The sequence below is a fragment of the Anabrus simplex genome, chromosome 5 (genome assembly GCF_040414725.1).
Source record: "Anabrus simplex isolate iqAnaSimp1 chromosome 5, ASM4041472v1, whole genome shotgun sequence".
NCBI lineage: Eukaryota > Metazoa > Arthropoda > Insecta > Orthoptera > Tettigoniidae > Anabrus > Anabrus simplex.
This window is the reverse complement of record NC_090269.1, coordinates 23,885,380-23,912,370: the sequence shown is the minus strand read 5'-3', so window position 1 is coordinate 23,912,370 and position 26,991 is coordinate 23,885,380. Positions and strand designations below refer to the sequence as shown.

Here is a 26,991-nt window from a genome sequence, read left to right as displayed (position 1 = left end):
CTCATTTTCTCCCACTCCGGTGACAATATTTTCGCGAGGAATGAATTATTGTCCCGTGTGACTGAATGGTGTACGGTGGTTGATCGAATATAGACAGTGCTAATGAAAGTTTAACTAGCAGCTTATTTACAGAATATCAGGTAAAATGACTGCCCTTACTAAAGCATTATATTCGACTCTTAACGCACTGGACAGCGTATAATTCAGAGTTCGCAGTGAGAATTATTCTTCTGAGTGTGCGTCACGAAGTTTGTGCAAGTTTTGAACATGCGTGTTGAGTGAATCGGGCGGGGTTTGCTGTTTTCCACTTTTCGTTACATTGTAGACTGTTCTATATATCAAGTTATAAGGTAAAAAAAAATATAAAAAATGGAAATTTTTTATCTTGGACTGTCATTGTTATCATACGATACAGTACGGTATCTAATGCTTTTGGTGAAGTTACCTTGTATTTTTAAACATTTGCTGTGTAAATGATGGACTTAATAAACATTGCAAAGAGATTTAAGATAGTTACCGTGGAAGAATCGAAGAACTTGACGAAATTTTGGTACCTCCTCTTACAGGGGCGTTTTCTGTAATTTAGTTCTATTTATGTATATGAGATAGACGTATTGATACATGATAGGCTATATATGACATGTATTACTGTATGTCTTAGTCTGAACAACTGATTGCCCCCCCCTACATTCACTGCTAAGACTGTCGGAATTTTGTTACATATATTTGTTAGTAGTCATTCTGCTTTGCTTTATGTTATTAATAAAATAATGTATAGTACGCAAACATTTTCTTGATCCCTGAGCTCCATAGTAATGAATGGGAACTTGGGCTCAAAAAAAAAAGAGGTTCGCGTACTTTATAATGTACCGAATCATTACTAATGACCCTGTCATAATCTGTTGTTTCAGGTAACAATGCAACCACTTGCAGCAGTTATTCTGACAGCTGTTGCTGTAATAGTGTTGATTCTGATACCAGCTGAGTGCTGCAACGAGGCTCTGTGTGCAAGTGTTGTGAGCAAATGCATGCTAACCCAGTCATGCAAATGTGATCTAAGTACCTGCTCATGCTGCAAAGAATGTTTCAACTGTCTTAATCATTTGTACACTGAATGCTGTTCTTGTGTTGGTTAGTATGCAACAAAAATGATTCAGGGTAGGCCTGATATGGGAAGGGGAAGATTTAATGCTGTGATTGAGATGTATGTTTAAGCTGCTAACAACTGATAATAAATTTTCTCAGGTGGTATCTTTTAAACATTCTACAGAATGCTGCAGCATTAATTGCTACATTGCCTGTGTGAATGCTTCTGGTTGTACTACTTTTTTTTTTTTTTTCCATCGCATGTGTTAACCTGATGGTTTCCATTTATCTTTCTGTGTTTGTTGTCGTCTACCACCTGTATGAAACTTCTTTCTTTTCCTCTCTTCCCCTTTTCCTGTGATTATCTGGTTTTTGCATCCTATACTTCTCACATAAAGACTTGACATCTGTCAGAATAGTCTTTTCAGTAAGTGTAGATGCCTGTATCTGTAATGAATTGAAATGGTGTAGGCTAGGCCCTATGGCTTTTAGTGCCGGGAGTGTCCGAGGATAAGTTCGGCTCGCCAGATGCAGGCGTTTTTTATTTGACACCCACAGGTGACCTGCTCATCATGATGGGGATGAAATGATGATGAAGACGACACATACACCCAGCCCCAGTGTCAGCGGAATTAACCAATTATGTTTAAAATTCCTGACCTTGCCGGGAATCGGACTGTAATGAATTGATTAGGATTGATGAGGAGAGAACCCTCATATATGAAGGCAGCGATGTATGAAGATGTGGATTTATTCCTAATCTTTTTTTTTTTTTTTCATGTTTGTTCTTGTCTCTTGATTTCTATTGCTCCATTTTCATCAGACTCATTGTGTTTATTCTTGTGAATATTGTCACCCTCATTCCTGGCTGCCTACCCTTGTTTTTGTTTGTTCATTTTACATTTCATATACAAGTATCTTTTGCTATAATGAGTAAAAGCATTAAGGCTTGCATCTCTGTCCTCAGAGTAGTTCTTGTGATAATAAAGAGTTTTTAGTTGGTTTACCCCATGGTGTAGGGGTAGCATGCCTTCCTCTTACCCAAAGGCCCTGGATTTGATTTCTGGAATTTTAATTCTTAACTGGGAGCTGGGACAGGTTTCACTCAGTCTGTTGAGACCTACTGGGGAACTATGTGATAAGAGAGGCAGCAAACACAGTTAAAAATGCCAAGCAATTCGACTGAGGAGAGGTAGTCATGCCGACCACGTTGTGCTCTCCAATATTTGCAGGCCACAACCTGGCCTGCAGTTATCTTAGCAAGCCAAAGCACAAAAATGGGCCCTTTGTGTCACAGGGTCCTTTTTTTAGTGAAGAAAAAAAGTTACTTTTTCTCATTTTACAGGAGGAGATCTAAACAATTTTTCTGTTGAAATACTCTTCCGCTACCCTTTTTTCTTGTTTTTTTGTTTCACAAACTGTCTTTTTTTTTAAATGCTGAGGATAAAATATTGTGGAATAAGTAAGATTTGAAGAAAATATGGACTTCGATCCTCTCTTGTAAAGTATTATTTTTTCCTTTTATGCCTTAAATACTATTTTCCGTTGTGAAAATGTTACTAATTGATCTGAAAAATTTATACATTTAGCCCTACATGCTTTACTGAAAGAGGATGTACTGTAAGCCTGTGCATAACAAGGGCTCCATTGAGGTGATCATTATTTTAAAGATTTAGCTACTTTTATATTTTGAATGTCCAAATTGTATTCACTATTCTATTCAGTTTTGAATAAAAATATACACATATATCATAGCTCACCAATTTATGAAAGTTATTTAAGAGCTTATGTGATTAATAGGGACTTTTCCTGTCAGATATGCCTTTCTGAATTAAACAGAGACAGACATTGAATGTCATGGTATTCTTTCATACCCACACTTGCTGTTAACACCCTGTCCAGTTATAGGATTTCCAATATAATTTTATATGCGATATCTTTCGATCTGTATTTAGGGCCATCGCCCAGGTGACAGATTCCCTATTAGTTGTTTACCTAGCCTTTTCTTAAATTATTTCATCAAAGAACTTGGGAAATTTATCAAACATTTTCCTTAATAAATTATTCCATTCCCTAATTCCACTTTTTATACCGTAAATGGATATTTGCCCCAGTTTGTCCTCTTGAATTCCAACTTTATCTACACATGATCTTTCCTACCTTTAAAATCCTCACTCAAGCTTATTCGTCTACTAATGTCATACCCTGCCAACTCTCCAATTGCAGCTTTGAATGTACCACTTAATCGAGCAGCTTATCTCCTTATTCCCAAGTCTTCCCAGCCCAAAAATTGCAACAGTACTCTTTTGGCAGAAATCACCCAGAACAAACCGTGCTGTTTTCCTATAAATTTTTTCCAGTTCTCGTACCAAGTAATCTTGGTGTGGGTCGCATATATTATACTGTAACTGGGGTCTTACCAGAGACTTGTATGCCCTCCCTTTTACAACCTTACTACATAAAACCAAACCCTATGGCACAACAGCCCATGAAGGGCCTTGGCCTACCAAGTGACTCTGCTCAGTCCGAAGGCCTGCAGATTACAAGCTGATGTGTGGTCAGCACGACAAATCGTCTCTGCCATTAGTCTTGGCTTTCTAGACCGGGTCCGCTATCTTGCCATCAGATAGCTTCTCAATTCCAATCACGTAGGCTGAGTGGACCTCGAACCAGCCGTCAGATCCAGGCGAAAGTCCCTGGCCTTGCCGGAGTTTGAACCCGGGGCCTCCGAGTAAGAGGCAAGCACGCTACCCCTACACCGCGGGGCTGGCATATCCGTACTACAACCACTCAGTACCCTCATAACCATATAAAGAGATCTGTAACCTTTATTTACAACCTCGTTAATGTGATTTTCCCAATGAAGTTCTTTCCCTATATTGCCACCTATGTACTTAAAATGATCACTGTGAGGTATTTTCACTCCATCAACACAGTTATTAAAACTGAGAGTACATTTTCTCTTGGTGAAACTTACAACCTCATTTTTCATCCCGTTTACCATCCCATTGTCTGATGTTGTCTTTTCACAACATTATTGAAGTCTTTTTGCAGTCGCTCACAATCCTGTAACTTATTTGTTATTTTGTACAGTATAATATAATTTGCAGAAAGCCTTATCTGTTGTACCAGTTCTTTACTAATATCATATACAGTAGAACCCCGCTTAACCGGAACCCAGCTTAACCGAAATGCTCTGGCAAAATTGTTTTAATATTTTGTTTTTACCCTCTCGTTTTTAGCCGTCGATATTAGTAATTCTCTTGCTATATGTGCTGAGAGCTACTAGGTAAACCCTATTTTTATATTATGACTTATGCCAAAATGCACGTGTAGCATAAAATAAAACAGTTTCTTACCCTCTAGTTCGTTCTATGATACATTTTTTCTTGAACATGCAGGAATTATTATTCTTATTATTATTACTGTATTATTCGTCCTTAAGAGTATGCAGACGACTCTGACCTTGACAATAGCAGTTCTGATAATCGAGTTACATTAGATGCTGGATTTAATACATTGGAGGCAAGATTGATTTCAAATTTTTATTAAAATACAGTACCACAAGCTTTAATTACAGTACTGTAATAAAATTTCTGTATACAGTATTCATTTCAGTACTAACAAAAAATGTTTCATTATTTCAGATTGCTTTGCACTTTGTTGAACAAAGCGATGAATCTATACCAGCTGATGTATTGTTGATTAAACGGTGGTGTGACATAGCTCCACGACAGCACTGCAGCAAGAAAATTCAGAAGAAAATCACTGATTTTATACAATGAGTGACATTATGTAAACATTTTAATGTTAGTATACAGTATGCATATTTGCTTATCAGAGTTTATGCATTTTTATTTTGACATTTAACTTCCGAAAATATTTACCATGTGTCATCCGAAAAAAAAAAAAGGGATAAATAAATGGGGTTCGACATTATAAATTTTCCAGCTAACTCATTCCTGGTTGCCAGCGTTTTGCCCCCGTGTGCTAGGTTGGGCTCATCAGTTGGTACCTAGCACACCTACCAAGACGCATGGCTAATGCATACCGTGGAGGCCACTGCATAAGCTACTCCAATTTACTCATTCGGGACAAATATTTCAGATTCCCTATGGAATCTACATCTGTATCATTAAACGGGGTTCTACTGTATATAGGGTATACGTAAGAGAACATAAATGTCCAGTAATACTGCTGTGCGGGATGCCCCTCTTGATCATTACAGGATCGTATAATGCTTCACCTACTCTAATTCTCTGAGTTCTACTTTCTGTAAATTAGCCACCCATTCAACCATTCTTTTGTCTAGTCCAATAGCCCTCATTTTTATTAGCAGTCCCCCATGATCTACCCCATCAAAAGCCTTGGATAGATCAATAGCATTACAGTTCATTTGACTTCCTGAATCTAAAATAACTGCTATATCCTAGAAGTTGAGCCTCACTGGAATAACATTTCCTAAACCTGAACTGCCTTCTCTCAAACTAGTTACTAATTTTGCAAACACGTCCAATATAATTAGAAAGAATGCTTTCCCAGAGCTTACATGCAACATGTCAAGCTGACTGGCCAGTAATTAACCACTTTATGTTTGACCTTGTACACTGGGGATACTATAGCAACTCTCCATTCATTTGGTATAGCTCCTTCACACAGACAGTAATCAGATAAATATTTCAGATACGGCACAATATTCGAACCCATTGCCTTTTATATATCCCCTGAAATCTTATCAATCCCAGCTGCTTTTCTAGCTTTCAAATTTTGTATATTTTGGCAAATATCTTCATCATATATAAATTTTGGTACTTTGCCTGTATTGGTAACCTCCTCCTCTCGGACATCATCCTTATATCCAACTCTTTACATGATGATGACCGAAATTTTTCTGCCTTCTGAAATTCTTCACATAATACTTTTTCTTTTAGGAGACATCTTTACTTCAAATCCTCTAAATGAACACGAAGCTATTTGAAAGAATAGAACCAATAACTATGCAGGAACATGGAAAGACTTACAGTGATGTTTTCTTCTTCTTTAGTTTTGGCTGACTATGGATTACGTTAATTCGAATTCAGCTTCATCTGTTTCTGGGCTTTAATCCCCGTCCAGTACTCCTTCATCCTTTCACTCTACAGTCTGCTCCTTTCTTCTATCCATGGCGCTTGGGTATGGGATTGAACTTTTTCTTGAAACCTTTTCGTGGCCTTGATCCTCGACTTTCAAGCATCCCTGTTGCTAAATTTCCATTCCTTGTATTCCCATTTCTTCCAGGTCCTTCTTCACCTCCTGGTACCAGCGTACTGTAGTTTTTATGGTCTCAGAAAATCTTATTATCTGATTGGTCAGGCTATCTGGGTTCATTCTGTAGATATGTACATATCCACTTCCAGATAGTATCTGAGATCTTTTCCATCTTGAGATATAATTCTTGGTTTCCTTTCTCTCTGTATGTTCCTTCCTCTGTTCATTGGGGTCCCAGTATCTTCCTCAGAATCTTTCTCTCCACTAGTTCCAACTTCTTGACCAATCCTGTTTTTATTAGGTTCAAACTTCCAGCTGCATATAAAGCCTCAGAGTTTTGAGTTTTGCATTGATCGAGATATTCTTGCTGTAAGTGTTCATAGTTAGTTTATATGCCAAGTTCATCTTGTTGATTCTTGATAACAGTGCCTCTCTTTCTGACAGGTTATTGTCTATCCACTCCCCCAGATATTTGAATTTCTCCACTTTCTGAATCCTTTCTCTCTCTCTCTCTCTCTCTCTCTCAACTGTCATCCACCTGGGTGCTGTTTTGATGTTGGTCATGTTTTGTGTCTTCTCAAAGGAGATCCGTAGGCCTGCCTTACTTGCTTCTTCCTGGAGTTGGGCAATTTGATTCTGTGCGTCTTCTATTGACTCTGACAGAACCGCAATGTCATCCGCAAAGGCTGAACAGTCAACTCCATTTCCTTTATTCTTGCGTCCCATTTGTATACCGCCTATTCCTTGAATTTTGCGGCGCCACTCTCTAATCACTTTGTCAAGAACACAGTTGAATAAAAGGGGAGATAGCCCATATCCCTGTCTGAATCCCAAAAGATTCTGATAGGATCCCTCTGAACTTGACCTTGGATGTTGTGCCGGTCACTGTCTGTTTAATGAGTTCTTTGTCTTCCTATCTAGATCCATTTCTTCTAGGATATGAATCATTGTTTCCATTTCTACAGAATTGTAGGCCTTTTTGAAGTCCTACAGTGATATTTTATTGATGATAATACATTATCCTGTACAAAAGTGTGCTTGCTGCCCTCAAGCAGATTGCTTTTGAGCAGTTGGGAAAGGAACTAAGTCCTGAGCTTGATTTTATTTCTCTTTAACCCTTTGCAGTCCAATTTTCTGTCACATTTTCCAACAATCTGGTCCAAATTAATTTTGCACATTTTACCTAGTCAGTTTAAACTCAGAACTTTTATTAGTAATTATAATTATATTATTATTATTATTATTATGATAATTATCGTATATTCTATTGCATAGGAATTAGTTTCCATAACAATTTTCGTCATCAGTGCAGGAGTGAAAAATAACATAAGAAACTTAAGTAGATTGATGCAGCTAGACGGTCGTGTAGTTTTCTGACCTGATGAATAACTTAGTCTAGGAGGCTCACTATCATGAAATGTTACATTCCGGTAAACACTATTGTTGCTTGCATTCCCATTTGTGTCTGCGGAAGTATGTTCAATATCCCTGTTACTTAAATTATCAACACTGACATGAGAAGCATAATCATTGCCGTGTGCCGCATCCCCTCATCCACCCTGGCCCATTACCATCGCGTGTGTTCTTGCTGTCGCAGCAGTCACTGGAACTTCCTCTTCTGAATCTTCAGAAACAGCATATGATGGCCTGGGATCATTCCGCGCTTTTTTATGCACAGGTCCAGTCGATGAAATTTTACTTGCAATGCTGGAGTTCTTCAACTTCACTTGATAGTTCTCTAAACTCTTTGTCTAATTCAAATAAATAATCATTGTTACTGCTATCTACATAAACGTGCATATGTATTTCTTCTTCATTCACATTTGCAAATTTTATATCGCAAATTCAACTGAGACAATTCGCATTCACATATAAACATGCCTAGTACAACACGTGTGGCACTACTCAATGTAAACACAGCTGACAGGCCGCGGGTAACCATGACGACACACGGCTACATTTATATATCTCGTATTATATCCATGGAGATAACACAACAGCTTCTTTTGTGCACAAAAAATATGCTCTATTAACTCCACGGATATCGACCGACCTCAATCAGGTCAAAGAACTTCAATAAATAACTTCTCAAGTAGAACGAAACATAATGTCGAGGTGACCTCGATGTTGGACCGGAAAAGGTTAATATAGAGTGAAGAAATGTTATATTTCTGCCAAAAGAAGCAGCCTTGTATAGTTTTTTGACCACAGTAAGACTCATCCTGAGTAATTTAATATGCCATACCTACATGGAATGGTTCATGGTGTGGGTTACTGTAGTCACATCCTAGTTCGTGAACCATGGGCAACGGCTGAGTGGTCTAGTAAGTGGTCCTGAGAGTTGGGATACCAGTTGCTATGGAATGGGCATCTCGGACATATTCTGAGTCATGGCCCTCCTTGTGCTCAGGTGGCTAGGACTATTCAATCCACCGGTGGTCCATAACCCGTTAGAGGAGAGATCCTCACTTGGACTATGTGTTAGGGTAGCATCCTGCTTCATGAATTTACCGAGCTCAGAACATTTTAAGCAAGCCTCGGACCTATGAGAGTAACGGAGTCCCACTCCCATTTGACAGGCGAGGGACTCCTTGGAAAAACTTGGCGAACAAAATGGAATTCGATGGGGAGCTATCAATATTAATGGGACTTATGGAAGAAAGAAAGTAGAACTAGCTGAGTCAGTAAAGAGGATGCATCTGGATGTGCTAGGAGTAAGTGATATTTGGGTAAGGGGAGATAACGAGGAAGAGATAGGAGATTATAAAGTGTACTTGACGGGTGTTAGAAAGGGAAGGGCATCCAACTTCATCAGGAATACCATTGCATGCAACATAGTTTCTGTTAGGCACGTAAATGAGCGAATGATGTGGGTAGATTTGTCAGTTGGAGGAATTAGGACGAGAACTGTCTCAGTGTATTCACCATGTGAGATGAGGATGAAGTTGACAAGTTTTATGAAGCATTGAGTGACATCGTGGTCAGGGTCAACAGCAAGGATAGGATAGTATGGGTGATTTCAATGCAAGAGTTGACAATAGAACTGAAGGATACGAAAGGGTGGTGATAAATGTGGGGAAGATACGGAAGCTAATGGGAATGGGAAGCGTTTGCTGGACTTCTGTGCTAGTATGGGTTTAGCAGTTACGAATACATCTTCAAGCATAAGACTATTCACCGCTACACATGGGAGGCTAGGGGTACCAGATCCATAATAGACTATATCTTAACTGACTTCAAATTCAGGAAATCTGTTAGGAATGTACGAGTTTTCTGGGGATTTTTCGATGATACAGACCACTATCTGATCTGTAGTGAACTAAGTATCTCTAGGCCTAGGATAGAGAAAGTGAAATCTGTCTGCAAACGAATAAGGGTAGAAAATTTCCAGGACAAGGAAACTAGACAGAAGTACATGGATATGATTAGTGAGAAGTTTCGAACAGTAGACAGTAAGCAGGTTCAGGATATAGAAAGAGAATGGGTGGCATACAGGGATGCTGTAGTAGAAACAGCAAGGGAATGCCTAGGAACAACTGTGTGTAAAGATGGGAAAAGGCGAACATCTTGGTGGAATGATGAAGTGAAAGCAGCTTGTAAACGTAAAAAGAAGGCTTATCAGAAATGGCTCCAAACAAGGACCGAGGCAGACAGGGAATTGTACCTAGATGAAAGAAACAGAGCGAAACAAATAGTTGTTGAATCCAAAAAGAAGTCGTGGGAAGATTTTGGTAATAACCTAGAAAGGCTAGGTCAAGCAGCAGGGAAACCTTTCTGGACAGCAATAAAGAAGGGAAGGGAGGGAAAAAAGAAATGAACAGTGTTCTGAGTAATTCAGGTGAACTCGTAATAGATCCCAGGGAGTCATTAGAGAGGTGGAGGGAATATTTTGAACATCTTCTCAACGTAAAAGGAAATCTTCCTGGTGGTGTTGCGAACAGCCAAGTTCATGAGGAGGAGGAAAATGATGTTGGTGAAATTACACTTGAGGAAGTGGAAAGGATGGTAAATAAACTCCATTGTCATAAAGCAGCAAAAATAGATGAAATTTGACCTGAAATGGTGAAGTATAGTGAGAAGGCAGGGATGAAATGGCTTCATAGAGTAGTAAGATTAGCATGGAGTGTTGGTGAGGTACCTTCAGATTGGACAAAAGCAGTAATTGCACCTATCTATAAGCAAGGGAACAGGAAGGAATGCAACAACTATCGAGGTACCTCATTGATTAGTATACCAGGCAAAGTATTCACTGGCATCTTGGAAGGGAGGGTGCGATCAGTAGTTGAGAGGAAGTTGGATGAAAACCAGTGTAGTTTCAGACCACAGAGGGGCTGTCAGGATCAGATTTTCAGTATGCGGCAGGTAATTGAAAAATGCTACGAGAGGAATAGGCTGTTGTGTTTATGTTTTGTAGATTTAGAGAAAGCATATGACAGGGTACCGAGAGAAAAGATGTTCGCCATACTGGGGGACTATGGAATTAAAGGTAGATTATTAAAATCAATCAAAGGCATTTATGTTGACAATTGGGCTTCAGTGAGAATTGATGGTAGAATGAGACCAGGCTGTAATTTTTCACCTTTGCTGTTTGTAGTTTACATGGGTCATCTGCTGAAAGGTATAAATTGGCAGGGAGGGATTCAGAAGGTGGAAATGTAGTAAGCAGTCTGACTTATGCTGACGACTTGGTCTTAATGGCAGATTGTACCGAAAGCTTGTAGTCTAATATCTTGGAACTTGAAAATAGGTGCAGTGAGTATGGTATGAAAATTAGCCTTTCGAAGACTAAATTGATGTCAATAGGTAAGAAATTCAACAGAATTAAATGTCAGATTGGTGATACAAAGCTAGAACAGGTAGATAATTTCAAGTATTTAGGTTGTGTGTTCTTCCAGGATGGTAATATAATAAGTGAGATTGAATCAAGGTGTAGTAAAGCGAATACAGTTAGCTTGCAGTTGCGATCAACAGTATTCTGCAAGAAGGAAGTCAGCTCCCGGACGAAACTATCTTTATATTGGTCTGTTTTCAGACCAACTTTGCTTTACGGGAGCGAAAGCTGGGTGGACTCAGGATATCTTATTCATAAGTTAGAAATAACAGACATGAAAGTAGCGAGAATGATTGCTGGTACAAACAGGTGGGAACAATGGCAGGAGGGTACTCAGGATGAGGAAATAAAGGCTTATTTAGGAATGAACTCGATGGATGAAGCTGTACGCATAAACCGGCTTCGGTAGTGGGGTCATGTGAGGTGTATGGAGGAAGATAGGTTACCTAGGAGAATAATGGACTCTGCTATGGAGGGTAAGAGAAGTAGAGGGTGACCAAGATGACAATGGTTACACTCGGTTTCTAACGATGTAAAGATAAGAGGTATAGGACTAAATCAGGCCACAGCACTAGTTGCAAATAGAGGATTGTGGCGACATTTAGTAAATTCACAGAGGCTTGCAGACTGAATGTTGAAAGGCATAACAGTCTATAATGATTATGTATGTATGTATGTATGTATGTATGTATGTATGTATGTATGTATGTATGTATGTATGTATGTATGTATGTATGTATGTACCTACCTACATGGAAATCCTAAAAGGGACAATTCCGTACTGACCAATTCATTTGAATGTACATTGATTGAAGATATTAGATATTCAAAGATGGTATTCATTTTTTGAAAAGTTAATTTCTTTTGAAGTCTGTATAATTTCATTGTTCTCACTTTCTTGTTCCACAGAAATGTGCCCGAGGCACAATGAAACCGACAACTCCCTCAGCAAGAAGAGTCATGTTGAGGACTTTCCAGAACCAATACCTCGTCTCTTCAATGCTCTGACGGAAGAACCTGATCCTTTGGAAAGATGGGTTTCACATACATACCCCATTGATTTAGATGCTACTCCATTCCATGTGAAACTGAATAAAGAATTAAAGTATCATGGACATCCATGTAAGATATTTCCTGTAAATTTCAGTATTCTAGTAAATTAGAATAGTCTATAAGATCTTTTGAATGGCAAAGACCTTCGTCAGGCAGTGTTGGCTCTATAATCACTCGCCCATTAAGCCAGTATAGACGAGTCAATTTTTAGTTAAAATTGGTTTTCATCTCTCAGAAGGTTTATAAGTCAGGCAGCAAAGATTATACAATGAAGTTGAACTCCTTTCTTCTAAAAGTTTCCAGATGTTTCTATTGTGTTGTCCATTGGTCTCTCTAGGTTGCATTTCCCCATTTTTAGATCCTGCACATTTGTAGAATATGCCCACCTTATATTGTTGGTCTATGAACATGCCCTCCCCATCTCCATTTCACCGTTGGGCCTGTAACACAAAACCCTTCATCTTTGTTTTGGCTTTCAGATTAATGTTTCTTGTTCTATTATGAAGCGACGCCAAGGGAATTTTTCTTTCCTTTGTACATTGACAGGGTACCAGTATTCTTTTGTCTTTCATTAAGATAAGCTTTGGGGTAGTATCCATTAAGATAAGGCTCCAAAAATTATTTCAAGTTAGTCCAGTTCTTTTTATTTCTATGCATAACTTGATACATAAAGTATTTCAAGGTGACATTATTCACAGATATTATAGACTCTTCTCTATTTGTCATCAATTTTGTGTTCTCCAGATTCTTTCCTAGGTCACCATTCTTGGTCTCCCGACAAAGACCATTTAACCATACTCTCAAGTTCTTTTCCAGTTTTTGCGAAAATTACTATATCACCCACCAAATGTAGGTTCGTTAGCTTCCTTCTGTTGTTATTTTTAGTTACTGTAGTTACGTCCTAGTTCTTGAAACATGGCAATGGCTGAGTGACGTAGTAAGTGGTCCTGAGAATCAGGCTACCAGTTATTAGGCCTATGGATTAGGAGTGGGCATCTCAGACATATTCTGGGTCATGGCCATCCTTGTGCTCACATGGCTAGGATTATACAATCCACAAGTGGTTCCTAACCCATAAGCGGACAGACTCTCACTGGAACTGTGTGCAGGTAGGGTAACAATCCTGCTTCACAGAATTTACTGAGCTCAGAGCAAACCTTGGACCTATGGGAGTAACAGAGTCCTACTTCAATTTGACAGGCGAGAGACTCCTTGAAGCAACTTGGTGAACTACCAATTGTAACTAATTGGAATTCAAAGGGGAGCTATCAATATTAATGGGGCTTACGGATGAAAGAAAGAACTGGCCCAGTCAGCAAAGAGTATGCACCTGGATGTGTTAGGAGTTAATGAAATTCAGGTAAGGGGTGATAACTAGGAAGAGATAGCTTATAAAGTGTTCTTAAGAGGTGTTAGTGTGGGGTAGGATTGTTTGTCAAGAATAGTATAACATGCAACAGTTTCTGTTAGGTACATACTGTAAATGAGTGAATAATGTGGGTAGATTTAGCATTTGGAGGAATTAGGACGAGAATTGTCTGAGGGAGAAGATGAGGATGAAGTTGGCAAGTTTTATGGAGCACTGAGTGACATAAATCTTTCAAACTTTCTGGCTCTCACAGTTGCTATTTAATAGTATATCATAACTGTGTCTTTATTTGCTTGCCTCTCAATTCAATACATGTATGTTCAACTGGCTTGCATGATTCCAAGAACTACAATCAGAGGTCAAGTTCAAATATAGTTATACATAAGAGACAAACAGCATACTCAAGTCGAGAAAGATTGTAAAACAACCTTAAAAATGGATTATAGGAATGTTCAGCAGGAGGAGTTGCAAATATATACATTCACACACACATTAATTGAAGTTGATGCCAATATTTTACAAGACCATTTGTTTTCAGACAAAACAATTTTAAAATGTAGATAATAAATCTGTTATTGCATTTAGACTGAAAATGGGAACACAAAGACCATCAAAAAATTCTCAATAATTTTTCATTTAGATTGACATATAATAGTTTGCTTCTTAGACTTAGTTTGTAATATTTTATTTAGAATGATAAACAATTTGTAAGTTATTTGTAAGGCAAGATAAAGTAATGATATAAACAAGACCTAGAAATGCTTGGTAGCTTGTACAGCCACTGAAGAAGAGAACAATAGGTTCTTGAAACATGTACAGTACTTAGGCAACAACAAAAGATTGCGATAATTATTGACTAGGTGGAACTATAAATTATAAGTTATCGGTGATAGACCATACTTCTTTCCATTCAGCGTTATCTGGCATTGAATAACTTGTGAGCTAGTGCTGTCATGTATTGTAAATAAAACATTTTCTCATATAACTTATGTTCGTACAGTATGTAGCCAATCAGTAATAAGCTTATGCAATCTGTGTAAACAACATGCTGTCAACCTAATGGAGAAGGATGTTATTACATGTGTCTGCTAGTGTCATCATTTTTTCATTTTTGTCAGGCAATAAATATGTAATATAAATTATAGTTATGAGATTCAGTATGTTTATTTTTAATTAATTGATATTTTATTCATTTACTTTGCCCCTAATCTTGCCATGATACAATCAGCTGTTGGAATGGTTCAGAGGAATATGGCGGCCACATGGACTTGGCCACACTGTATTAATGTAGTCACTATAGTTCTCTCTAGTATGGCCCTTTTGTTGTAGAATTAATTCATACTTGCCAACTTAATTCAATATACATATGTAAGTTGAATAAATATTTTTAAAACTTCATGATCTGTTCTGTATTGACTTACAGCTGTAATATGACAAAATTTCTTATAGAGAAATTATAAAAGTCAAATACACCTGTTCAATACAATTATTATTAGTACATGTTTCAGACCTTTTCGGGCCTTCATCAGCTAAATCATATATATTTTTTTTTTTTTTTTTTGTCAAGTCCAAAGACATATACTTCAAAATCTTCCATATTGGTCAAGACATAGGCAACATATTTATATTTATTATCTCATTTGAATGATGGAACATTTTACTTCTTAAAGAAGATTACACACAGACTTTAAAACTTAGGTACCGGTAACTCAAAAATGAACGTTCTAGTACTACTGTTAGATTGACAGGATGTTTAACTACTTATAGACTATATTTTAATTAAAAATATCAAGCTCTTTAGGCTTTTTCAATCATGAAATTATCAGCATTTCACCCCAGTGTAGCAATGGGCTAATCAGTTGGATTGCTACACCTTTCCAAGATTTTGGCAGCTAGTATGCCGTTGAGACACCAATGCAAGCCTCTTATGTAGGACAATGCAGTGATGTATTTTAATTACCTTCTGTGGTATTCAAGTAATTTTGATGATGACTTCATTTGATGCTTTCATGAATGATTAATTTTTAATGTTATTGAACTACATGTTTAAAATTCACCATCCCATTATTTTGACATGTATTTTTAATTAAAAATAGGACATTTTAAGATTTTGAAGTACTGTACGTGTTTGGACTTATTAATAAAACATTTTAATATGTTTATTTTAAACAATTAACTCTATGTGTGATTATTAGTTGAAGGAGGCCCAAAAGGGTCTGAAATATGTACTAATAATAATTGTTTATATAAAGTGTACTGAATAGGTGGATTTGACTTTTATCATTTCTTTATAAGAAATTTTGTCAGATTACAATAAATATACTTTCTATGCTTGCAGACAGTTTCGAGCACAATTTAACTCCCACAAAGGATATTGTTATGATGAACTGCACTGTACTATTTATAAGCCAGTGTGTTTCCTGGAATAAATGCAAAATGGTGTGTCATACAATGGGTTCATCTTCCTATCGCTGGTTTCATGATGGTTGCTGTGAATGTATTGGCCCAACATGCATCAACTATGGCATAAGTGAGAGCAGGTAATTAAGTTATCAAGTAATTAGTATGCAGTGTATTGAAGGATTAGCACATTTTCCTTTTTAGATTGTTGTCATGGTCCTATTCTACAATGAAGCATTAGTATTACTTATATATGGTACATTTGCTGCTTTACACAATGTCTTGCTGCTATGCAACTTCTCCATTCTTCTCTGGTTTTGTATGCTGTAAATATGCAACAGTACTCATTTAATTCTCATGCAAATGTAACTTATGTTGTAACTGTGCCTAATGAAACTAGTGACATTGAAACTATTCATCCACATTGAATGCTTAGTGAGACAGTTTTGGAATGGGTTTCTTCTGTGTTAACTGCAAATCTCCCTGACAAGTTCTCTGAGCATTACTGACGCCTCTATCGCTCCGGGAATCAGAAGAATAAAAAAATTTGACTGCATCAATGAATGTGTTTTTGTTTTTCATTGCTATCCTTCCTGCTGCCAGTGCATTCGAGATGGAATATTTGTGGAACAGCTTTTCAAAAATAGTCAAGTTGACACATCGTCGAGCTGCAGAAACTGTGTGCAAGAATGTGGGGTGCAGGGTGCCTTATTTTCATTCTCTGAGTTAATTTCTGGTTTGGCACACAAAGTCACTTCATGTGTAGCTTCTGGATGCTTGCTTCGAAGCGTTGGTAAATGTTTACATCCAGGGCTGCAGAATGGAATCATTCCTCCCAGAAAGACTACTGTAAAAGTTTGGCATTCAAGAAGTGTTTTTCTTCTTCACGATTTTAGTAAGGTAACCCTGGAATGTGTCTGGACCAGGCTGGTTGACTTCACGAAGTTTGCAATGGGTCCATCACTTTTGTCATCCAGCCTTTCACTTGGTTTTGTTTAATGATGTCATTTAAGGAAAGATATCTGTTAGTGAAGAAAATGTTAAAGGTTTTCTCCTTGAATATAATGTATGGAGGAAGCATGCATCCATCCACTGTAATTGATATTAATGTAATAATGGCCTGTGGCCTTCAGACAGGCCTGGTGCAGATCTTTCGAGCTGATGCTTTATACACGACCTGCACTCCTGGAGCCATCGGAATTGATTGATAAAGGTTAAAATCCTTGACCCAGCCGGGAATCGAACCCGGGGTGCCTTGCACGAAGGGCCAGTATGGTAACAGCATCACTGTGACTTGTTGCTTCTCACACCCCAACGTTTTACTTCAGTGGTATAGTTTTGGGGCATATGCAGCCAAATTAGACTCCTGTCCTTACTGCCAATTTGCTCCATCAAATTGATCATTTATCACAACTTTTCTTCATAATCTTTTAGAACCTTCTGGCACATTGTATTATGGCATCTTCAAGATACACCAGAATGCTACATAGAGAGATCCACCCAGCCATGCCTTGTCTTAAAAAAGAGTGCTTTAGTGTGTTAAGTGATTCGCCAGTGAATTAGATTTACATGTAACTTCATCACTACACACTTGCAGTTCATTTACTTTTCCATTGTGCAGAAATTGTAGAACTTCTTTATCTGCAGTAGCCTACTCCAGAGGCCTTCCTTTATGTAAGCCAGTGAATTTCATTCTGGTAGCTTTAGAAGCAAATATTGCTGTTTTATGTGGGCAGCATAATCGATTGTCATACCAAATTGTTATATTGTCTCTATTTGTGGTGGTATTTTTTTCTTTTGGCTTGAAGAATTACAGGGTTTCTTGAAATCTGCATCACATGATGCCCTTCACTGTGCACATTGATATGCATGATGAGGTACCTAAACCTCTACTGATGGACATCATTTACAGGTTGTATCAGAAAAACTAACAAATTTAATGTAAAGACCAGTCATTACTACAGTTCTTTCACTGGTATTGGCAGTAGCTTGTGATATTTAAAAAAAACTGTAAATCAAGTTAATGTAATCATCGGAGGTGGTAGAATACAAGCAGTAAATCAGTGGACAAGAAAAACAGAGCTTAAGAAAAGCTTACTTCTAGAGGGATGCAGAAGATTCACACACGCAATTGAATAAAACCATAGAAACAAGAAATATTTAACCTTTTATACAGTAGAGGTCCATTATAGCAAGAATTAATAATGGCAAAATATTTACTTGCTATAGAGGGGCTGCTATCTCACCGTCAGGTAGCTCCTCAATTGTAATCACGTAGGCTGAGTGGATCTCGAACCAGCCTTCAGGTCCAGGTAAAAATCTCTGGCCTGACTGGGAATTGAACCTGGGTAAGAGGCAGGCACGCTACCCGTACACCGTGGGGCTGGCTAAAATTTAACCAGGCGCGAATAAATATAAACTGACCTCTGAAATCAGTGATGCACTTTGCCATATCTTGAGATGTATCACATTCTTACTTAATTTCAGTATATAACATTAAAATTAAGCGATCGTTTACTTCAGCCTTTATTTCTAACGAGTTAACATTGGTACGCATTTATTATGAAAACATATTCTTCTTCTTCTTCTTTTTCTTTTATGACCACATAGGATCACTTTAGTCAGTCCGTCGTCATTACGAATTTTCTTTACAGAACAGCAGTTAATGGGTACTACTAATCGACTTTTACTCATTCAGAACAAATATTTCAGGTTACCTGTGGGAATTCGCATCTTTATAATCTGATAGCCAGGCAGGCATCAATTTTTTTAAAATGAGACAGTCTCTCATAGTGCATTGGCACTACCGGTGGCTCCAAGTAGTCTACGCAGTGGCCTCCATGGTATGCACTAGACATGCGTCTTGATAGGTGTACTACTTACCAACTGATGAGCCCAACTTAGCACACTGGGGCGAAATGTTGGCAACCAGGAATGAGTTAGCTGGAAAATTTATAATGTCCAATAACCGACCAACTATATTGGTGTTATAAATTTACTCATTCGGAACAAATATTTCAGGCTCCCTATGGAAATCAACATCTTTATCATTGCCTTTGAATGTTGATGAGAGTGCTCGCTATTGCACATAGCGAGAAAACAATACCGAAGATGATTGATCGCATTCAATATAATCGCTGGAGTGCATAAATATTGATAACAAAAAAAAAAAAAAAAAAGCACGTGTTTCACTTATAATAATGAATGCATCAGTGGTATGGTCCTTGCTGTAACAGAGGAATAATACACAGTTTAATATAGGAATTTTCAAGGGACAGAAAAAAATTGTAGTTATAGCGGGATTCTTGCTATACACTGTACTCGCTATAGCAGACTTTACTTATTTTCATCAGTCGAAAGGCTGAGTCTGGTGCTGTGAAATGACTTTGTAGACTGACAAGCACTCTGGATTAGACAACTGGACTACCAAATGTGAAAGCTACTTAATCTTCTGGCACAAGATGTAAGAATGGCATTTAAGAAGGTGAAGTTTAATTCCTTGAAATTGTTATCGCTGGATGTCAGCATTGTAGAACATAGTATAAGTATGAACTAGTTCGCAGTTGTGAAATCTTTTAGTTTAGAATACATGGGCAGAGATCTATGGCTGTCATGGAAATTGAACACTTGGCCAAGGAAACAATTTCAAGAAGGAAAACAGCTTGTATTTGTTTTTTCTGTGGGATATGTATAGTGGCAAGTACATATCCTCAGTTAGAATAAAATTTCTGGCTAAAACAGGAATTCAGTTGCCTGCTGTATAGAAAGGTGGTAAAGGATGGGTGCACTTACTTTTCTTGACTGAAGACTGAATGATTTATTAGGTGATTATTGCTATTTACTAGGAGACCTGTCCTAGAAATCAATTATCTTCAAGGCTTCTTTGATAGGCAAGACAATGCAGATACATGTTTATAATTTGCAGAGGTAATATGAGAGATTGTTTTTTCTGCTGGTACACAGTACCAGCACCTTCTCTTCCCAAGTTTTTTTTTTTTTAAAGAGCTGCAATTTATCGACATAGAAATTTATTATACATATTCCAGCGGATGGTACTGTGTTCACAAATTGAATTTTCAGTTTTGATTCTCGCAAGTTGGTACTATACTAACATGTTTCATAGGCTTCATAGATTGCTAACGCAGCTGGAAACATGAAGTTTTGTTCACTTTCCGATTGTTTCCAGTGTCAGACTATCAGTTCTATATCCACTCTGCAACATTCAGATGTTCACGTGAGTTTTGAATTAATCTACTGTACATTAAACCATTGCAATAGCTGTTCAAAATGGAGTAAAATAAGTAATTACTTTATGTCAGAGAGCAAAAGAAGGAAGGGTGCAAAAGTAGAAATTCTCAAATGTATTTGTGATTTTGTAAAACACAAAACTATTACTGAAAATACATGTGGTGAGGAAGATCACTAAACCAAGACCGAAGATTCACACGGTCAAAAGGAAACAGATTTTAATAATGACTGGCTGTTGGACACTTTTGCAGAAAAAATGGCTTCTGCAAGAGAAAGGAATGGATGGTGACGACAAGGGTAGGCCTATATTGTAGTTTATGCCGGAAGTGTAGAAGTTGCTGTAATAGCACCTACATGGTGAGTAGCAGCACCTTTTTTCCCAGAAAAAGAGCACTGGATAATATTGAGAATGTACTGTAATTTAATTGTGATTTATAGTACAATTATTTATTTTCATGAAGTTTAGAGAATATAAGAAGGAAGAGAAAACAGTCGACACAAAGCAGGGGGGAGGGCGTGAGTAGACATAGCCTAATAATAATAATAACAATATTGATTTCTATATCCCACTAACTATTTTTACGTTTTTTTTGGAGACACTGGTGCCAGAATTTTGTCCCACAAGATTCTTTTACGTGCTATTAAATCTAACGATACTCACGGTTGACATACTTGAGCATCTTCAAATACCACTGGACTGAGCCAAGATTGAACCTGTCAAGAATCTTGAGTTGAAAAGCTTTATGACAAGATGGTTTGGACATAGAAGGAAGGATACCGAAGTGAACAATGGAGACCCAGGCTAAGGTGGTTGAAAATGATCAAATCATCATCATCATCATCATCAATGTCCCACTCCAGTCGCTTGAGTGTGGTTAACAAGCCTCCTCCATTCCTTTCTGTCTTTCCACTTTTCCTGCTCCATTACTTCTGCCACATCCAATCCAGCTTCTCTAATGTCCTTCCAAATCTGATCCATCCACCTTCTTCTCAGTCTTCCAACTGGTCTCTTTCCCTTAACTTCTCTTTCTAATTCCCTTCTTGCTACCCATTCCGTTCCCATTCTTTTTAATGTCTGAACCATATCAGAAGGCCTTGCTAGGCAGGCAACAACTATACATAACTGCATATCACAAGTTCAATTTCATAACGAGTTATCCTTCAAGTTTTCATCTTAGAACAAGTCCTTTAACTCATTATTGACCTCAAATACAACATCTTCGTACGTCTTCATATGTGAATGCGGCACAACAAGATTGTACTAGACCTGCTTATGAACTTCAACTGAATTTGTTTCGGCATGAAATAGTGTTGTTCTTTTTAATCTTTTGACTGTGATCATTGTGTTATGAACATCAACTGGAATTGCTTCGGCACGAAATAGTGTTAATTTTTCTACATACTCTTTTTGTCTGTGATCATTGTGTTATGTGTTTTTAGATCTTTATGGCTTAATTTTTGCACTGCTTTGCTAATTGGCTGATGATGACACTTCAAATATGTTGAAACCGGTCCCAAATGAACAGGTTGTAACTTCTATTTGGTTCAACTTAATAAAAGAGTATTGAAAGGTGGATCCTTCCTTCTATTTAACCCTTTGCGGGCAGATTTTTCTTCCTTGTGTAGTCCTGCACTAGTCGTGTTTTTTTTCCTTCGAAAAAGCCGTATAGTTACAATAAAGGTATAATGAAGATACAAAGTCTGACTCACAACATTATGAATTAATCACTCTAGATACACACTATAAGCAAAAAACATGTAGTTGAAAGACAATCTGCCCCTTTCCTATTTATATTTCTTCTCCGTGTGGTACTTCTCGAAGCATTCATTTGTATTTTTTCTCTAGTATAGCAGTTAGTCTCATCAAAAATTTGTTGTACCAATTCTTCCGTAAAAAATAGTGTAAAAAAAATCAACGGGAGTAGATGGTTTCTTACCTCTGAGACGTGGGAAACCACTAATCAAAGTGTGTGGTTTCTTTACAAAGTTCGGATCAGCTGGGCGATAAACTCTCCAACCATTGTCTGGTTCACTACTATTTATGTTGCTTTTATTCTCGCTTTCAACTATTTCTGTTTTACTAGAATTGTCATCATCACTCTCAGAAACAAACTCACTGTCCATAACTGATAATTTGTCATCACTGCTGTCAATTTCATCTAAAAAACGAGCTATATCAGATGAAGTAGCATTACCTTGTTTGTGCGCCGCCATTTTCACAGCTGATTAATGTAAACAACAGCTCGTTCTTTATTTACCTGTAAAACTTGTAAAACAAAGTTTTAACGCATCTAGAAGGCTGTGACATTCCTAAAGGTTCTATACAATAACTATAGATAGCAGCAGCACGCATAATTGCTTTACCCGCGTATATATTTACCGCAGAAACAGGGGGCGGGTCCCGACAAACATCCAGAACAGGAAATTGGGATGTCGGGAAATGCCCGACAGTCATCCGCTGAGGGTTAATATTGTAGATATATTTCTCTATTCAATACGGAACAATCATGAAGTTTTTAACTTTAAATTTGAAAGTTAGCTCGAGGGGAAGGTTTCAAATCTTTAGTAATGTAACTTTTATTTTCTCAAATGTAAATTTCAAACTTTAAATGTAAATTTCAAACAAGTCGAAAGAACTTAACCAAAATCAGGGAATAGAGAGTGAGGTACCCTTTTGTATTCCCTCTCAACTTGATCTATGATTTTGTAACCTTTAAAATCTATCTTGTAATTTCTGTAACTTAAATATTTCTTTTCCATCTAGTCACCTCCGTAGTATAGGTTTAGCCTCTGTAACGTCGGGCCATAAGCCCAAATATGGTTTTAAGCATTTCTGGTAAATTTCAAGGAGCGCAAGTGTTTGCTTCCTCACCATTTTGATTTGCGGCCAGTAACTTTAACCTTTTGTTTTTGCCAAAGGCCAAGTAGAATGGGTGAATGGGTACTCGTTACCCCTGTTACAGTTAACAACATTCATTTCATGTTAAAGATATCAGACTGTTGAGCAGTTAAGACAGTGAATACTGTTTAATGTTGTTAAATGTAGGTTGTGCCTGGATAGGCTTGGAACTTGTAAATTTCAAGAATAGTCTACTGAAATGTGAATTTGTAGAGCAAAGAAGCTCTTCCACTGATGTAAATAATTGGGAGATCTGTCTCCTTGACTGTTGATTGAATGGAACAGTAGTGCTAAAGTAACATTTGTAATTAGGGAGTTCCAAGCTCATATTGTAAAATTATTGTTATCTGATTATTCTAGACCTCTCTAATAAAAGTGTTATTGTACCTGATTGTTATTTGCTTGGCAAAGTATAAAGTTTAAAAGAAAAAAAGGAAAGATTAAGAAAGAAAATAAAACTGCCAATTTTAAAGTTTTAAATCAATCTCTTGATTTTCGTATATCCTCCCATTCATGCCCGCACCTTCTTTCATCTCTATAAACCACAATATCCCCGTAACATATATAAATAACACAGATAAAAACTGAAAGGCTGTGATTGATTAAGGTCTTTAAATAATCATTAGAGTGGAATCAGATGAATTAAGCTTGGTAGTGTAGAAGATATATGGATCTAAGCAAACAAGAAACAATCAACATAAAGTTTCTCTTTATTAATTGGTCATTCTAGCAGTTTTTCTTGACTGCTGTGGCCAGATTTGGTGGTTATAATATTATAGTCTTCAATAATGTTGTTTCAGAAGGCATTAACCATTTGTTGCCAAATGTTTTGATATGTCATTGTCTGGGAGCCATGATTGTTAAGGTGTCAAATCTATACAGTGTGACACCATGGTTTTCTGGTTCGAGTCCTGTTCGTTGAAAATTTGTCACCATCAGAATGTTGGTTGGCAGGGTTAGGAGAGGTGGTGGTATACAATTTCTGATCACTAGATTGCATGCCAAAAGCCTGGATTTAATTTCAAACCTCTCTGCAGTGTTCATATAGTGAGGGCATATGACGCCGTTGATGGTGGTTTGTACGTCGGATGGAGACATTAAGCTTTGAGAAGACCCCTTGGTACTATTCGAGAGGAGTAGGCTATATGCTGGCACTGGGTTTCACCTCTCCCTTCCTACTATAATAGTGTATATCACATCATTCATTTCAGCTCATTAACTCCTCTATGAGGTTAACATCAGGAAGACCGGTTGACTTGGATGTGCGGTTAGGGTCGCACAGCTGTGAGCTTGCATCCGGAAGATAGTGGGTTCGAACCCCACTGTCGGCAGCCTTAGTTTTCCGTGGTTTCTCATTTTCACACCAGGCAAGCGCTGGGGCTGTACTTTAAGGCAACGGCCGCTTCCTTCCCACTCCTAGGCCTTTTCTATCCCATCGTCGCCATAAGACCTATCTGTGTCATGTGCGACGTAAAGCAAAAAAAGACATCAGGAAGGGCATCTGGTTGTACAAACTTGCTATGAAGCTTTATCTTATTTCATACTTGATCCCATAGAGAAGAGGGTCAAGTGTTGGACATACATTAAGTTGTCATGATAATAAGTTGACAAATTTAATCAGCAGTGGGATAGAGGCAGCTTCCTGTGTTGATTTAGTCACTTGAAACTTCAGACTTTGTATGCCTCTAGACCTAATTTATATTTTGTTTACCTTAAGATTCTCACTCTAGCCCCTCGGATGTATTATTAAAATACTGGTGTCTCCTCAGCTTCCTTGGTAATATAAACATTTTTGCTCAAGAAGGAAAGTAAATAAAGGGAGCTCTAATAGTTTATGTATGAGAGATATTAAAATATAAGCTCGAGCTGTAAAATATAATAGCTTTATATCATTCACTGTACTCTTTTCCTCCATATACTGTTCTCAGTGCTGTTTCTATTTCTGGTAGCGGACCAGGTTGGCATTTTTGGGTATCACACAAAGATCTATCTTTGCTTCAATCAAGTAAAATTACTGACCTTTCAGAGTGAATTTCACATTAGGAAATAGAAGTCAGCGGCAGAGCGTGAGCTCGAGTTGTTGTTTCTCCACATTTTGATCTGCATTCATTTGTCAATGTCTGTCCAGTGTTTCAGGGCTTCAAGATAATTCCAGCATTTACCAGTTGTCCTTCCTCATCTTTAAGATTTTCTCATTCCACTCGTTTTCACAGAGTTCTCATCCTCATTTACATATGACAAGTTCCTGATAGGTGAAATGTGAATCTCTGAGGTTTAAATTTAAGAATTTCATTTTTAAGTCCGTATTGAATAGATAAGTAAAATTAAAAATCTACCTTTTCAATACTAATATTAAACTAAACAAATTATAACATTTATTATTGAAAAGGTGGATTTTTAATTTTACTTATCTATTAATCTCTGAGGTGTCCTATGTCAGGAACTGTGGAACGAATTTCAGAGCTTGCCAAAAATAAAAGTAAGCATACAGTTTTACCGACTGTTGGTATTGTGATTATAGCCACAGGACCTCCAGTTTTACTGGAATCTGAACCATAGAAATGTCACTCTAGTCTCACATTTGAAGAATCTCATATGCACTGACCAGAATTTGAAGCATGACCACCTTGGTGAAAAGGCAATGATGATAACAGACAGGTATCATGCCCCTTGAAGATTTAACATATTCAGATTTTTTTTTTTTGGAGAATGTTATGACATAATCCTACTAATGTTGTATTTGTTTGCTCCTCCTTGAACTCTTGAAATGAAGATTAGAACATTCTACTTCATTAAGTTGTGCAACACATGCGTCCTCAGATAACAGTCACATCAGCTCTGAACAGAGGTTGTCATCTGTTAACAGTTCTGAATCACTCCTAGCCCTGCATTTGACACATGCACTTGTCAAATAATTTTATATGTATATGTAATAACTTTCCCTTATTTGAAGTAAAAGTCAGTGTGCTACTAAGTCAGACGTTGCAATATCAGTGACATTATGTTACTATAGTATTTTAAAAATTAAGTTGTTTCTTGAATAGGCTTTGTATTTCTTGTTCTGTCACTGTAGTGCTATTTTTTTTAATGATTATGGGATGCTAATAACCACCAATTAACTTACAGGTGTACAAATTGTCCTTTTGCTGCTAAGGACCTTCTGTATGAAGAAGAAAGCAGCCCTTCTTATGTGTACGACAGCAGCAAGGAAGAGTATCTTCCCAATGAGCAGACATTAAAGTAATTTGTCAGAATACATACTTTTCACCTGAATAGCTGGAATGAATCTGAATTCAGAGAGGATACTATATTATGATGAACTATAAAAATAATTATGTGTAATTTAGTTGTATCTTCTAGCCTTTCTTTTAGAATACATGCAGCTATTATCATAGTGCTTGCTGCAATATTTTTCTGTAGCATGAGTCTTCCTTCAATATACAAAGAAAAACTATTGTATCTCATTTTCTATAGGAGTCGGCTTTCAGACACATGTATAGTAATTCACAATCTTTTTATATTTTTATATAATAAAGATGATTATGTTGTAATAATATTTATTTCTCTACTGCAGAATTATAAGTGGAATTCACACTTTGAAATGTGTTCCATCAAAATGTATTTAAATAACAATTGGTAATGCAGGTAAAATTCTAGTGTCAAATATCACTTTTAGATCTACAAATACCATAAAAGTGCATTAAAAAGAGTCATTCTACATCAGACTAGACAAGATTTTGACTATGGTTTAAAATTTGCTACTTTACAAGTTCTAGAGCTAATTAAAAAGACATAGGTGACACTAGTTTCATATACTGTAGTTATTGTATATAAATGGCAGTTTTTTATCACACTACT

The 26,991-nt window shown here is 37.3% G+C and overlaps 1 protein-coding gene across 2 annotated transcripts; it reads left to right on the top strand.

The window, feature by feature from the left end:
- Positions 1–26,689, top strand: LOC136874275 (twisted gastrulation protein homolog 1-A). 2 transcript variants are annotated; one of them, XM_067147900.2, is made up of 5 exons: positions 1–140; positions 912–1,131; positions 12,074–12,286; positions 15,925–16,126; positions 26,260–26,689. In XM_067147900.2, exons 2-5 carry the CDS (start codon positions 918–920, stop codon positions 26,375–26,377), a joined length of 747 nt encoding a protein of 248 aa, XP_067004001.1. In that variant the 5' UTR covers positions 1–140; positions 912–917; the 3' UTR covers positions 26,378–26,689. The 2 variants fall into 2 exon arrangements, with proteins under 2 accessions (XP_067004001.1, XP_067004002.1); XM_067147901.2 differs by having other exon boundaries at positions 2–350.
- The last annotated feature ends 302 nt before the right edge of the window (positions 26,690–26,991 follow it).